The sequence below is a fragment of the Suricata suricatta genome, chromosome 5, assembly GCF_006229205.1.
Source record: "Suricata suricatta isolate VVHF042 chromosome 5, meerkat_22Aug2017_6uvM2_HiC, whole genome shotgun sequence".
Taxonomy (NCBI): domain Eukaryota; kingdom Metazoa; phylum Chordata; class Mammalia; order Carnivora; family Herpestidae; genus Suricata; species Suricata suricatta.
Genome location: NC_043704.1, coordinates 82,624,122 through 82,640,691, shown reverse-complemented (window position 1 = coordinate 82,640,691; position 16,570 = coordinate 82,624,122). Strand labels below are relative to the sequence as shown.

The following is a 16,570-nucleotide window of genomic DNA, read 5'->3' as shown; positions in this document are numbered from 1 at the left end:
CATTGAATGTGTAGATTGCTCTGGATAGTATGGATATTTTAACAATATTTATTCTTCCAGTCCATGAGCATGGTATGTTTTTCCATTTCTTTGTGTCCTCTTCAGTTTCCTTCATAAGCTTTCTGTAGTTTTCAACATACAAATCTTTTACATCTTTGGTTAGGTTTATGGTTTTTGGTGCAGTTGTGAATGGAATCAGTTTCTTGATTTCTCTTTCTGTTGCTTCATTATTGGTATATAAAAATGTAACTGATTCTGTAGATTTTGTACCCTGCAGCTTTGCTGAATTCATGGATCAGTTCTAGCAGACTTTTGGTGGAGTCTGTCAGGTTTTTCATGTAGAGTATCATGTCATCTGCAAAAAGTGAAAGTTTGACTTCATCTTTGCCAATTTTGATGCCTTTTATTTCCCTGTGTTGTCTGATTGCTGATGCTAGGACTTCCAGCACTGTGTTAAACAAGAGTGGTGAGAGTGGACATTCCTGTCGTGTTCCTGATCTCAGGGGGAAAGCTCTCAGTTTTTCCCCATTGAGGATGATATTACCTGTGGGCTTTTCATAAATGGCTTTTTACTATGTTTAAGTAAGTTCCTTCCATCCCAACTTTCTCGAGGGTTTTTATTAAGAAAGGATGGTCTATTTTGCAAATGCTTTTTCTGTATCTATTGAAGGGATTATATGATTTTTTATCTTTTTTTCTGTTAATATGATGTATCACATTGATTTGTGAATATTGAACCAGCCCTGCAACCCAAGAATAAATCCCACTTGATCATGATGGATAATTCTTTTTATATGCTGTTGAATTTGAGTTGCTAGTATCTTGAGGATTTTTGCATCCATATTCATCAGGGATGTTGGCCTGTAGTTCCCTTTTTATGGGTCTCTGTCTGGTTTGGGAATCAAAGTGATGCTGGCTTTGTAGAATGAATTGGGAAGGTTTCCTTCCATCTCTATTTTTTTGGAACAGCTTGAGAAAAATGGGTATTAACTCTAATTTAAATCTGGTAGAATTCCCCAAGGTAGCCATCTGGTCCAGAGCTTTTATTTTTTGGGAGATTTTTGATAACTGATTCAATTTCTTCACTAGTTATGGGTCTGTTCAGATTTTCTATCTCTTCCCATTTGAGTTTTGGTACTGTCTATGTGTTTAGGAATTTGTCCATTTTTTCTGGGTTGTCCAGTTTGTTAGCATATAATTTTCATAGTATTCCCTGATAGTTGCTTGTATTTCTGAGGGGTTGGTTGTAATAAATCCATATTCATCTGTGATTTTTGTCTATTTGGGTACTTTCTCTTTTCTTTTTGAGAAGCCTGGCTAGAGGTTTACCAATTTTGTTTATTTTTTCAGAAAACCAACTCTTGGTTTTTTGTTGATCTGTTCAGCTGTTTGTTTGTTTTTGTTTTTGTTTTTTTTAATTCTATATTGTTTATTTCTGCCCTGATCTTTATTACTTCTCTTCTTCTGCTGGATGTGGGGTGTTCTTCCTGCTCTGCTTCTAGTTTAAAGTACACGGTTAGATTTTATATTTGTGCTTTTTCTCGTTTCTTGAGCTAGGCATGGATTGCAATGTATTTTCCTCTTAGGACTGCCTTTGCTGTATCCCAAAGAGTGTGGATTGTTGTATTTTCATTTTCATTCATCCATATATTTTTAAAATTTCTTCTCTAATTGCCTGGTTGACCCATTCATTCTTTAGTAGGGCGTTCTTTAGCCTCCATGCTTTTGGAGGTTTCCAGACTTTTTCCTGTGGTTGATTTCAAGTTTCATAGCATTGTGATCTGAATGTGTGCATGGTATGATCTCAGTTCTTTTATATTTATTGAGGGCTGCTTTGTGACCTAGTATGTGACCTGTCTTGGAAAATGTACCATGTGCACTTGAGAAGAAAGTGAATTCCATAGCTTCGAGATGTTGAGTATCTGTCAAGTCCATCTGGTCCAGTGTCATTCAGGTCCATTGTTTCTTTAGTGATTTTCTGTCTAGTTGATCAATCCACTGCACATTTGTAGTGCGTGCGCGGGCGCACAGAAGCAGGGACACGAGGATAAGGGAATGAGGAAAAGAAGAAAGAATCAAAGGATGGAAATTGGAGGGACAACATGAGTGGTGCTCATATTGCCGCTTTAGTTCTCACATGCAAGCAGTTTTATACATAACACAGACACAGCTGTGAAAAGACTTTTTTCTTCTAGATAACATTTTCTCTGTTCTTACTGTTATCGTTGTACCACACTTCCTGGAGACATTACTACCTTAACGATTGCCAAAGCTTGAAGGACACTTGTACAGTTAACATTTTAACTCAAGAAGCTTGAAGGACACTTGTACAGTTAACATTTTAACACAAGAGATTTAACCTCTGAGGAACTGGGACAGCTGCAGGGGTTGTAAGGGCACGAGAGCTTGTGCTCCATCACACTCTCCCTACTGGCTCCTTGCTGCTGCTTCCCACAGGCATTCTTATCAATAAGATTGCTTATGTTTCTGATTGTTTTATGTGTTTGGGTGCTCCCAAATTTTGTGTGTAGACATTTATAATGGTTAGCTCTTCCTGATGGATAGACCCTGTAATTATTATATAATGCCCTTCTTCATCTCTTGTTACTGACTTAAAGTCCAGTTTGTCAGATGTAAGTATGCTACTTCAGCTTTCTTTTGACTTCTGGTAGCATGATAGATATTTCTCCATCCCCTCACGTTGAGTCTGAAGGTGTCCTCAAGTCTAAAATGAGTCTCTTGTAGACAACAAATAGATGGATCTTGTTTTCTTCATCCATTCTGATACCCTATGTCTTTTGATTGGAGTCCATTTACATTCATATTATTGAAAAATATGTGTTTAGAGTCATTGTGTTCTCTGTAGGATTCATGCTTGTAGTGGTGTCTCTGGTATTTTGTGTTACTTGCAACATTTCCTTCATAGAGTTCCCATGAGATTCTCTTGGAGGGCTGGTTTAGTGGTGATGAATTCCTTCAATTTTTGTTTGGGAAAACCTTTATCTCTCCTTCTATTTTGAATGACAAGCTTGCTGGATAAGGAATTCTTGGCTGTGTATTTTCCCTGTTCATCACATTGAAGATTCCCTGCCGTTCCTTTCTGGCCTGCCAAGTTTCAGTAGATAGGTCTGCTACTACCTTTATGTGTCTACCTTTGTGTGATAAGACCCGTTTATCTCTAGCTGCTCTCAGAATTCTCTCTTTGTCCTTATATTTTGCCAGTTTCACTATGATATGTCATGCAGAAGATTGATTCAAGTTATGTCTGAGGGGAGTTCTCTTTGCCTCTTGCATTTCATTGGCTGTTTCCTTCCCCAGATTGGGGAAGTTCTCGGCTATAATTTGTTCAAGTTCCCCTTCAGCCCCTTTCTCTCTCTCTCCTTCTGAAATTCCTATGATACAGATATTGTTCCATTTGATTGCATCACTCAGTTCTCAAATTCTCCTTTCATCCTCCTGGATCAATTTATATCTCTTTTTCTTGCCTTCCTTTTTCTATAATTATATCTTCTAATTCACCTATTCTCCTTTCTGCCTCTCAAATCCACAGAGTGGTGACCTCCATTTTATTATGCACCTCATTTATAGCATTTTTAAATTCATAACTATTTTTAAGATCCGTGATCTTTGGAGCAATAGCATCTTTGCTGTCTTATGCCTTTTTCAAGCCCAGCAATTACTTTTATGACTATTATTCTAAATTCTTGTTTAGTTATATTGCTTGTATCTGTTTTGCTCAATTCTTTAGCTGTCACTTCTTCCTGGAATTTCTTTTGAGGAGAGTTCTGTTTCATTATTTTGGCTAGCTTTCTGTCTCTTGTAAGTTTTAAAGGCTTGTTATGTGCTCTGCACCTGTGAGTACTGCTATATTAAAGAAGGCTCATACACTGTTCAGGGCCTGTCCATTCAGGAAGTGTTCTTTGAAGGGTGTCTCTTGGTCTCCTTTGATGTGATTTGGTTATTTTGTTTTCCTACTCATAGTGATGTTTTCGACTTACCACCATGTGTGCTTTGGTTTGCTCCTTGAAGTAACCCTATGAGGCCATCTTCCTAGTAGACTCCGTCTCCTTTCCTCCCAGACTCCTGAGGTTCAGAATCCTTTGGCTTCAGCCCTTCTTTGTTTGAGAGATGTGGGTGGGAAGTTCAGAGCCTCCTATTTCTCTGCCATCTTCTTCCGTCTCCTCATGTAACTTCTTAATCTAATGGGACCTTTTTAAAACACATTCTTTTGATGATGTGAGATGATAAAATGCGTTCATGGTAACATGAAGTGAGGTGAATGATGTAGGTGTGGTGACTTGTGTTAGGCTATGTTGACCTTCAGCAATAGGTTTAAAAAAAAAAAGGGGGGCCATCTGTTTCTAGACAGTTGACCTCAGATACAGCCCAGCTCTCCTCCTGCTGCGCTGTTCTCCACTGATGCTGACTTCAGCCCTGCCACCCTACAGGGGCTCACTCAGGATCCTCAGCTCCCTGGTGTCTGGTTTATCATTCCCTCCAGTTAGAGAAATTCTTTCCCTATTCTCATTCACTTCTTCAAAGATTATCTCAGAGAGGAGCTGTTTTGAAGCCAGACAGTAGTCACTTTTCTTCCTGGAGCTGATGAGCGCTCGGTTAGCTACACATAAATTTTTAGGTCTGTGTTGGTTTCATGGATTGAATAATAATTTTTATGTGATATAATAAAATGTTATCCATCTGGAACTCTGGAGTGCTTTAGCTGCTTTCATAATGTAATTTTGTGGAGACCTGAGAGTTTACTCTCCTTAAAGTAACATTTTCTTTTTTTTTTTAATCATCAGTTTTAAATGGAACGTGTTAAAAAAAAACATCCATCTCTTTGCTTTCATAAACAAAGCATATAAAGTAAATTAGCCTTGATGAGGCCAAGTCATGATTTTTAACATTAGTTGTTATACTGGGTAGTGTCAGAGTGGCACGCATGGGGTCTGGTACGATGTATATTTTTGTGCCAGCACTAAATGTTCCCAGAAGAGTCTTTGGTCTTTTACTTCTTTGGTTAATGTGCATCGCAAATCCTAGAGCCAGATTCCCTTAATGAAAATAACTTGCTTCATTTTCCTTGGCTGTAAAATCAGGTTGATAATAATACCTACCTCATACAGTTTAGAGGATGAAATGAGTTAACATTGTAAATGCTTAGAATGCCCTCTGACATGTAGTAACTGTTCTATAAATAATCGCTGCTAATAGTGTAAGTGTTGTAGTCCACATTCCTTTTAATTTTAAGATCCAAAAACCTGTGAAAACCTAAGGTGTTTTTCTGTTTCTTTGTTTGCATAATTAATTTTAGTCTGAAATCTGACCTCCATTGACAGCCTATTTATATGACTTAATATGAAAATTTGTGTTTTGCCACAAAAATACTAATGTGCTTGATTATATTGTGTAGCCCCACATGCCAGGGGACTGATATGATATACAGCATTGCCTCCCAAACTTGAAAGATCAGTTTTTCTGCTTGTTTTTCTACAATCCACTACAGACAGATACTTCTGTAAAATACAGTAAGAATGTCAGCAGGGGTGCCTGGGTGGCGTTATTCAGTTAAGCATCCAACTCTTGGTTTGAGCTCAGGTCATGATCTCGCAGTTTCGTGGGTTCAAACCCCACATTGGGTTCTGTGCTGGCAGCATGGAGCTTACTTGGGATTCTCTCTCTGCCCTTCCCCCACTTGCATGCTCTCTCTCTCTCAAATAAAGAAATACACTTTTAAAAAAATGTCAACAGCAGTGTCATAGTATAAAAAGGTTCCAAATACTCTTAGTTTCTATATTGCCTTATTACAGATTGATAACAGGTTATCAACTTGCACTGATATACGGAAAAAACTGTCACCAATTTATATGTTACACACACACACAAACACACATTAATGCATGCATACACACACATAACCTTAGTATCTTTGGATAAAAGATTGTGGATGTTGTTCTTAGAGCTATTATTTCTACATTCCTTACACAGCTCCAAACCAAGCCCCTATGTCCTGTTGTTTTTTTGGATAGTTCAAGACCAAAAGATTAAGGCTGGTAGATTTTCCCATGACTTCCACCTACCCACCAGTTACCATTGACGAGGTTCTATTATAGCGAGTGCTCTTCTCTGCTCACGGAATGTTTGCAGGCATGTTAAGACTGGAGTAGAAATTATAGAAATAAAGGGGTTGCTATTATAAGAAATAAATGCCCTCCCCTTTCTGAATAAGTGTTTTACATGCAGTAAATGAAATCTCCCTGCTTTAAGTTCTCATTTCCTGGAATGCTGCTGATGAAATTTTCTGTATATAATGTTTTCATTAAATAATTAAACTATTTTCTGCTCATTAATTTTTTTGTATGTATATGTTTATTGAAGTATGACTATTAATTTTTTAATTCAGCTTTTTGTGTGTATTATGGACTGTTCTGAAGAAGGTCATTATTATGACTGGAGTAGAATGAGCAAGGAAGTCAGAGTGATGGGGGCCAAATCACATAGGGCCTATGTAGGTCATTTTAAGAACTTTGACTTTCAGGGAAGTCTGGGTGGCTCAGTCAGTTGAGCGTCTGCTCAACTTGACTTGATTTCAGCTCAGGTCATGATCCCAGGGGGCCATGAGATTGAGCCCTGTGTTGGGCTCCGGGATGAGCATGGAACCTGCTTAAGATTCTCAGTCTCTCTCTCATCCCTCTGCCCCTCTCTCCTGCTCAAGCACCCGCTCTCTAAAACTAAAAAAAAAAAAAAAAAAAAAGAACTTAAGAACTTTGACGTTTACACCCAGGGAAGCCATCAGAGGGGTTTTTTTTTTTTATGTTCTTTATTTACTTTTGAGAGACAGAGAGAGACAGTGGGAATAGGGGAGGGTCAGAGAGAGAGAGAGAGAGAGAGAGAGAGAGAGAGAGAGATACAGAATATGAAGCAGGCTCCAGGCTCTGAGCTAGCTGTCAGCACCGAGCCCGCCCAACATGGGGCTCGAACCCATGAACCGTGAGATCATGACCTGAGCCGAAGCCAGACACTTAACCAGCTGAGCCACCCAGGTGCCCCCATCGGAGGGTTTTAAACTAAGGAGTAACATGATCTGTCTTACCTTTCAACAGAATCACTGGGTGCAGCATTTAGACTGTGGGGCACAAGGTACAAGCAGAGAACAGATCAAGAAGTAGACACCAATAAAGGAAATCCAGTGATGTTTCAGGAAGTCCTTTCATGGAGTTCCAGAAAGAAAACAGAAAATAGTGGGAAGGAAATGATCCAAGAAATGAAACAGTTTATCTCAGAATTGAAGGGCGCAAACTTCTGGGCTCAAAAGGCACAGTGAATGAAAGGTGTGTTGCACAGAGGCACATTCCATGAAATCAGAACACCACGGAAGGGAGATCTTACAAGTTTTCGGAAGAAGAAGTAGAAAAACTCAGAAATTACATTATCATTGGGCTTCTCAGCAGTGCTGGAAGCTGTGATACTGTTTTTCAGAATTCTAGGGGAAAATTACTTAGTCAAGAATTCTGTAGTCAGGCAGATTGTTGTTGAGTGAGGGCAGAAATATTTTCTGCAGGCACAGTTCTAAATGTATTTTCTATGTGCCCTGTCTCAAAACATTACTAAAACACACATATTTTATCAGAGTGAGGAGGTATAGACTTACAGGAAGAAACAGGGTCCAATATAGAAGGAAGGCAAAGGGAATTGCCAGGGTAATGGTGAAAAATGTTCCCAGAATGACCACTGAGCAGCAGGCCTAGAAGACAAAGTGGAGCAGATCATAGCGCTTCAGAAAAGATACCTTTTAAAAATGGAACTGTTAAGACTTGACTGTAGGAAGAATTATGTAAAGGGGTGGTGTATGGCATTTTTGAGGGAAGTGGGAAGACTCAGTAAGATGTTAAAAGAGAGCTAAGCAACTGAAAAAGGAGGAAATATTAACAACAGAGAACAAAATGGAATCACAGTTTTACAGTGTTCTTTGAATTGGTAGAGAACAGGATTGGTGGACAGGGAAAGAGAAGGTTATAAGTGCCTTAAAATGCCCATATCTGCACTTATAGTAAGTCAGTATGTAACATCAAAACGTTACATCAAACTTAATTAAGGCCTGGAGTATACACATTCTTTTAAAAATACGGAGATACATATTAAAAAATAAAGGGCCAAAAGGGTTGAAAGTGGAGGCTGCTGGGAACTACATGAGGATAGGGAGATGGAGGGAAGGGTGACTATATATAATTAGAAGCCTCTTTAGCACTTTTTTACTTTTGAACTGATAAGCATGTAATGTTTTGATGAAAATCAGAATTTAAAAATATGAAAAATCAGGTTATTTGGGGTTTTTTTTTAATAGTTTACTTACTTTTTAATTTACATCCAAGTTAGCATATAGTGCAACAGTGATTTCAGGAGTACATTCCTTAATGCCTCTTACCCATTTAGCTCATTACCCTTCCCACAACCCCTCCAGTAACCTGTTTGTTCTCTATATTTAAGAGTCACTTATGTTTTGTCCCCCTCCCTGTTTTTATGTTATTTTTGCTTCCCTTATGTTAATCTGTTTTGTATCTTAAAGTCCTCATATGACTGAAGTCATATGATATTTGTCTTTCTCTAATTTTACTTAGCATAATACCCTCTAGTTCCAACCACGTAGTTGCAGATGGCAAGATTTCATTGTTTTTTATTGCCAAGTAATACTCCATTGTATGTATATACCACATCTTTATCCATTCATCCATTGATGGATATTTGGGTTCTTTCCATACTTTGGCTATTGTTGATAGTGCTGGGGTGGATGTGGCTCTTTGAAGCAGCATACCTGTATCCCTTGGATAAGTACCTAGTAGTGCAGTTTCTGGGTCGTAGGGTAGTTCCACTATTAATTTTTTGAGGAACCTCCATACTGTTTTCCAGAGTGGCTGCACCAGTTTGCATTCCCACCAGCAGTGCAAAAGAGATCCTCCTCCGCTGCATGCTCGCTAGCATCTGTTGTTGCCTGAGATGTTAATGTTAGCCATTCTGACGGGTGTGAGGTGGTATCTGATTGTGGGTTTGATTTGTATTACCATGATGATGAGTGATGTTGAGCATTTTTTCATGTGTCTGTTAGCCATCTGGATGTCTTCTTTGGGAAAGTGTCTATTCATGTCTTGCCCATTTCTTCACTGGATTATTTGTTTTTTGGGTGTTGAGTTTGAGATAAGTTCTTTTTTTTTATTTTTTATATCTTTTATTTTGAGAGATAGCGAGCAAGCAGGGGAGGGGCAGAGAGAGAGGGAGACACAGAATCTGAAACAGGCTGTCAGCACAGAGCCTGATGTGGGGCTCGAACCCACAAACTGCGAGATCATGACCTGAGCCGAAGTCAGATGCTTAACCGACTGAGCCACCCGGGCCCTCCAATAAGTTCTTTATAAATTTTGGGTACTAACCCTGTATCTGATATATCGTTTGCAAATATCTTCTCCCATTTTGTCAATTGCCTTTTAGTTTTGCTGATTGTTTCCTTCCCTGTGCAGAAACTTTTTATTTTGATGAGGTCCCAATAGTTCATTTTTGCTTTTGTTTCCCTTGTCTCCAAAGACGTATTAAGATGTTGCTGCAACTGAGGTCAAAGACGTTTTTGCCTGCTTTCTTCTCTGGGATTTTGATTGCTTCCTGTCTTATAGTTAGATCTTTCATCCATTTTGAGTTTATTTTTGTGTATGGTATGAAGAAAGTGGTCCAGGTTCATTTTTCTGCATGTCGCTGTCCAGTTTTCTCAGCACCACTTGCTGAAGAGACTGTCTTTATTCCAGTGGACAGTCTTTCCTGCTTTGTGAAAGATTAGTTGGCCATATGTTTGTGGGTCCATTTCTGGGTTCTCTATTCTGTTCCATTGATCTGAGTGTCCGTTTTTGTGCCATTGTTGTTCTTTTTGAGAGTACATCTCAGTACGAACTTCCTACCTAGAGGCACGTGGGTGGCTCAGTTAAGCACCCAATTTTGGCTCAGGGGATGATCTCATGGTTGGTGGGATTGAGCATCGTGTTGGGCTTTGTGCTGACAGCGTGGGGTCTGCTTGGGATTCCCGGTGTCCCTTGCTCTCTTTTCTTCCCCTGCATGCATGCATCCTCTCTGTCTGTCTCTCTCTCTCAAAAATAAATAAACATTAAAAAAAGAATTTACTATCTAATTTGACACTCATCTATTCCAAAGAAAGATTTTCATTTAATGCTTTGTTTCAGAATATAAGAATATTACTTTCCTTTTATACATACATACTCTCCGCTTTCCAGTGTCTTAAAATATCTTTAGCCTCTAAGCTGTTTTTTTTCCTAATGCTATTTTTAAGTGTGTGACAGCATGTGTTTGTGTAGCGTCTTGTGTGCTGTTTCACAGTAACAGCCTTTTGATTTTTACCGGCCCCTGAATGCCTCCAATAGTTGAATAGTGGAAATGGGAATATGGAAGTTATACCCTTAAAGGAAAAAAAAAAATAATAGGTGGAGAATGCCTGGTATTTGAAAGATGAGAGCTGCACAGAGGTAGAAAATTAACAGGTATGGTGAGTACGCAGAATGAAGTATTCGATCTATAGGGATGGTGGTGAAGCGGATGCAGATAAACAGGGATGAGATTAAAGTGGACTGTGAATACTTTGAAACTAATTCTGGAAACATGCTCTGGGCAACCAGGTGCCAGAGAAGGTTTTAAAGTTAGAAACTGACAGTTATCCAAATCAGAAAAGAGAATTTTATATCCGGTTTGACCCGTCATACCTATATACAAAAAAACAAAGTTGTCATAGAAAACAAACATGGAAAAGAACTGTTTTAAAATCTTAATACTGGTGTCTCTGTGGTTAGACTCTGGGCGACTTTTTCTCTCTCTTTTTTTTTTTTAATGTTTTCTTTTTTTCTTTTGAGAGAGATGGAGAGAGAGAGAGAGAGAAAATATGAATGAATGAATGAATGAATGAATGAATGAATGAATGAATCCCAAGCAGGCTACATGTTGCCAGCACAGAGCCCAATGTGGGACTTGATCTCACAAACTGTGAGATCGTGACCTGAGCTGAAATCAAAAGTTGGATGCCCAATGAACTGAGCCCTACTTTTTCTCTTTTTTAATTTTTTTTTTATTTATTCTCTTGTCTATTAATTTTGCTTGTCCAAAAATTTTTGTTACTTTATAATTGAGGGGGCAAAAATAATTTGTTACTGTCACATCATTGTTTCATTGTCAAATCTGCCACACCCATTGCCTCCTGCTCCCAGCTCTCCATTTACTGGAGTAGAGGTCTTAAGTACTTTTTCCTGTGAAGGAAAGGTGAATACTGAAGAGGGCAGGACTTTCAGAAAGCATCTGATCTTCAGCTTGGCCTTATCTTCCAACTTGTTTTAGGATTGCTAAAGATTCACTCCAGTCAATCCAATCCCCAGCAAGCTGTCCTGACCATCCCCAGCCAGCTCAAGCCACTCAGTGTAAATACATCTGGAGGTGTACAGACTATTCTGATGCCTGTGAATAAAGGTGAGTCCTTCACCCACGGGCTGTGGTTACTGCCAGGACGTAGGGGGAGGGAGGAGTCGAGGGGCGGCTCCCCCCCGCCCTGCCCCCCCCCCATACAGTCTTCCCTTTAGCCATCAGAGTTGTTCTTGACATTTTGAACTCTGGAGCACCATCAACCCCAGATGACCCATCGGCTTCTAATAACTCCCCATTTCTAGACTTGAGTAGCAGGGGAACATCTTAAGTGTCTAGGAGAGTTCCAAGCGAATTGGATTTTTATTTTCTTAATGACAAGCCCCCAGTGGAAGATAATAAAAGCTCAGTTACCCTCGTACTAATAGTAAACAGCCTACCTACCTTGTCACATCATATAAATAAGGACCTTTTTAATGTACTGAGATTGTTCTTGTGCCCTAAATGGGGCACATCTAAAATGGGGCCATCGCCTGGGAGTTAGACCATAATCATCAGAATGATTTCTGTATTTCTTACATTCTCTCCCTTTTTTCCCTGTTAGTGGTTCAGTCATTTTCTGCCAACAAATCACCTACCATTCTGCCTGTAGCTGCCCCAAACCCCATTGTCCCCAGCTCAGCTCCAGCAGCTGTTACAAAAGGTAGGTAGTTTCTCACAGTATTTTTGCCCAGAAGTTTCGTGCAAGACATTACTATAATCTGGGTCCCTTGAATTTTCAGCATCTATGAATCGGTTCCTTCAGAAATGTTTATATAGTAGACCTGACATTGAGGGAAATGCTGAGATGTTTAAAGCATCATTTCTGTCCTCCAAGAACTTACAGTCAGGTTGAACTGAGTTGTAGATAGCACGCAGCGATCAATAACTGCTGGATAAGTGTGTTGGAAAACGTGAACGCGAAGTGTTTTAGTCTAGGATGTCTGGTCAGGGTTGGTGGGTGTGGAGGGGTAGGACTTTGTGCGGGGCTTGGGTTGTAACCCAGACTTTAGAGTGAAGCATGTTAAGCTGTGGAGAGGGGAAGGGCCACGCCAGATTGAGGGAGCCATAGACACCATGGCTCAGAGGGCTTGTTTGGGGAATTAAACCAATTAGGGGGACTCATCTGGGGTGTATAATTGTGGTAAAGGAGTTTTAGGTGGGGCCAGGCTTTGGCAGGCTGGCAAGGGGGGCATTTCTGACTACTAAGTAGATTGAGATCGTGCAGCAGGTTAGAGCCAACACATTTTGATATCTGTGATATCTGTAATGATAGCTACCGTGTGTTAAGAGCCTGAAGGGTACCAGGCACCATGCTGGCTACTTTATATATATCACTAATTATCCTAGTACTTCAGGATGACTATTATGCAAATGAAGTTTGGAGATACTAAGTATCTACATCCCAAATCTTGAAACTTAAAAAGCAGTGCAGTCAGAATTTGAAGTAGGTCTGCTTTTCAGACATGCCAGATCTTTCACAGCAGTCATGAGGAAAGGTGGATTTGTAACTTAAAGTGAGACCAACTAAAACAGGGATTTTCTGATTATATCCCCTGCCTATTTTTTTTTAATAAACGTACTTGGACCCAGCCATTCCCGTTTATTTGTATGTTATCTGTATCTCTGCTACCTCAGAGTTAATCAGTTCCAGCCAAGGCCATGACCCACAAAGCCTATAAAATACTTCCTGATCGGTCCTTTGTTGGAGAGGTGTGCCAGCCTTTGAGCAAATAATTGGTTTAGTCTGGGCCAATATTTCTCCTCTATAATAGTTACATTTCATAGGCCTTCCTCATGCAGATTCTGATTCAGTTAATTTGGGGGGGATTTATTAATTTATTTTGAAAGAGACAGAGACAGCGCGAGTGGGGGAGGGACAGAGAGGGAGAGAGATCCCAAGTAGGGTCTGTGCTGCCTGCACAGATTGTAAAGTGGGCTCAAACTCATGAAACTGTGTGATCATGACCTGAGCCGAGACCAACTGAGCCACCCAGGAGCCCCTGACTCTGTTAATTTTGGGCTGGGGTCAGAGCACCTCTGTTTTTATTTTAATTGTAAAATTTTGTATATTGAAATGCAAAGATACTTAGTGTACCATTTGGTGAATCTTGTTATAAACCCACGTAACCCATTTTCCATTCAAGATAGAGAAATTTTCATCACCTTTGTTCCTTCCATTTAGTTTCCAACCCCTATAGGCAGCCACTGTTCTGATTTCCCTTAGAATAGATTAGTTGTGTCTATTTTTTTTTAACTTTATAGGAGTGAAAGTACATGCATTCTTCTATGTCTGGTTTTATTTATTCGCCATAATATTTTTCAGATTTATATATATTACCTGAATAGCATTTCACACTGTATCAGTATATCATAATTTGTTTATCCTTTCTCCTATTGGTGGACATAAGGGTTGCTAACAGTTGTTATGTATAAATTTTTAAGAGCAAATGTTTTCATTTCTCTAGTAGAATAGCTGTGTCAACCTAAAAATGCTAATAGTAGCTGTTTGAGGGCCAGATCTATATGTGTGCTTGTACTTGTAGAACTGGAACTTTGTCTAAGGACTCCTGTTTCTTGAAGTCTTGAAATCACTAGGGAGTGGGGGACTGTATATTCCAATAGTGAAATTAAGTTAGCAGGGTCATACAATATAAGTCAATACATAAAAATTTAATTTTCGGGGCACCTGGGTGGCTCAGTTGGTTAAGCGACCAGCTTTGGCTCAGGTCATGATCTCACGGTTCGTGGGTTTGAGCCCTGTGTCGGGCTCTGTGCTGACAGCTCAGAGCCTGGAGCCTGCTTCGGATTCGGTGTTTCCCTCTCTCTCTCTGACCCTCCCCTGCTCAGGCTGTCTCTCTCTGTCTCTCAAAAATAAAAAATATAAAATAAAATAAAATTTAATTAAGTGCTAACAACTTACTAGACAGTTCTGAGAGAAATTAAAAAGACCTAAATAAATGAAAGGATATACTATTATAAACATAATAAATTATAGAAACGGTTGACCCTTGAGCAACACAGGTTTGGAGAGTACAGGTCCACTTATACACAGATTTTTTTTTTCCAGTACAGTACTCTAAATGTATTTTCTCTTCCTTATGATTTTCTTAATATTTTTTTGTCTCTAGCCTACTTCATTATAAGAACACAGTATATATTACAACATGCAAATACATGCAAATCTGTGTTAATCAACAATGTTATTGGTAAGGCTTCCAGTCAGTAGTAGGCTGTTAAGTTTTTGGGGAGCCAAAAGTTAAACACACGGATTTTTGACTGTGTGGGGGTTTGGCTCTCCAGTACCTCAAGTTGTTCGAGGCTCAACTGATTTCTTGCAAATATGATAAATTATGTTAACTTACTGAAAACCTAATGTGTTATCCTTTCTTCCCCCCCCAAAAATGACTTAACAAAGTCAGTATAGTCCTACTCAAAATGCCTACAGTTTTGTTTTAGTGTGTAGAAATGGACAAGCTAAATCTGAAATCTCTGTGGAGATGCAAAATCATAGAGTAGCTGAGACAGTTTTGGAGAACAAAAAGCTAGGGGACTTGGACCATCAGATATATATATATATAAACTTTAAAACTACAGTATTGAGGTAGTGTTGTATTGGTTCAAGAACAGAATAATGGAATAGAAAAGAGAACCCAAAAATAGACTCCTACATATATGGTTGCTTGATTATGACATTCAGTAGGGAAAGGATATTCATTACCATATGTAATGCTGGGTTAATTAGATATATTCATTTAGGAAACCAATGAACCTTATACCATAAACAAAAATTAATTTGAGTTGAATATAGACTTAAGTGTGAAAGGTAAAACAGTAAAGCATCTAAAAGAGAAGAGAATGTCTTCATGACCTTGGGCAAAGGTGCTTTGTAAATAGAACATGTAAGAAAACTAGCCATAAAAGAAAAGATCCATAACACTGGGAACCTCCCTTCATTAGAGGGACAAAGTTAAGAGTGAAAGTCAAGCCACTACTCAAGGTAGTGGTGATTAATACATCTAACAAAGGAGTCATAGCTAGAATATACATACGCAGACCATCTAAAAATCAATAGGTTAGGTTTCTAATTAGATTAGATTAGATGTCTAATAACTCTCATTAGATTCTAATTAATCTCCTACATTTGCCCTATGTTCCAGCAAATACACTTCTAGGAAATGCACACATATGTCCATCCACCAAAAGACATACAGGAAGGTCCATTGCATTGTTTTGTTGTTTGGGGTTTTGTTTTGTTTTTAAGGTTTATTTATTGTTGAGAGACATACAGTGTGAGTGGGCAAGGGGCAGAGAGAGAGGGAGACACAGAATGTGAAGCAGGCTCCAGGCTCTGAGCTGTCAACTCAGAGCCCAATGCAGGGGCTTGAACTTACAAGCTATGAGATCATGACCTGAGCTGAAATCAGACGCTTAACTGACTGAGCCACCCAGGCGCCCCTGCATTGTTGTTTTTAATAGCTAAAAAGATGCTGATGCAAAGGATTATATGCAGTCTGATTCCAGTTATGTGAAATTCAAAGTGGACAGAAAGTGGTTATCTTTGGCAGGGGGGACCTACCAAAAGCATGGTTGAGGACCAGAAATACTCTCTATCTTGATTGGAGTAGTGTACATTAATATTTGTACATGTTATTCAAGCTATGCATCAATAAAAAGGAAGAGAGATGTATAGAGACGTTTTAGTAGATCTCACATATTGACCCTTGTAATATAGGAAAGTACTGAAGGATGTTGAATATGGAAATGACACTAAAAAGGTCATTTAGGAAAATTTTCTGGTCCTGATGTGCAGAGTGAGTTGAAAGGGAGGATTGAAGGCAAGGAAGCTGGTGCAGAAGCAGAAGGTGTGTGGTCATGGTGTTTTGATCAAAAAGCCTGCAGAAATACAGGGAGACCCATGCACCTGAGTCTTTGCTATCTTCCATCAGTAGATTTAGTAAGATTAAAGCCTAATGTTATTGGCTTGGCTATTTCCAAGCACAGCAGATCTGATTTTTGCTTTCTGCTTTGTGTCTCAGAACACTAAGATAATGCTGAAAGTTGATCATCTTTAACTGGAGAGACAATACCCCAGAGGAAATTAGAACAGGCCAGCGTTGTATTTTAATGT

General features: G+C 39.2%; 1 protein-coding gene across 4 annotated transcripts in view; it reads left to right on the top strand.

The window, feature by feature from the left end:
* Positions 1–16,570, top strand: part of YEATS2 (YEATS domain containing 2) — a 123,666-nt gene that overhangs the window by 95,670 nt on the left and 11,426 nt on the right. For all 4 annotated transcript variants that reach the window (XM_029939792.1, XM_029939789.1, XM_029939790.1 and 1 more), the window contains 2 exons: positions 11,380–11,508; positions 12,005–12,103. In XM_029939792.1, coding sequence (XP_029795652.1) covers positions 11,380–11,508; positions 12,005–12,103 — 228 coding nt within the window. The remainder of the gene's footprint in view (positions 1–11,379; positions 11,509–12,004; positions 12,104–16,570) is intronic.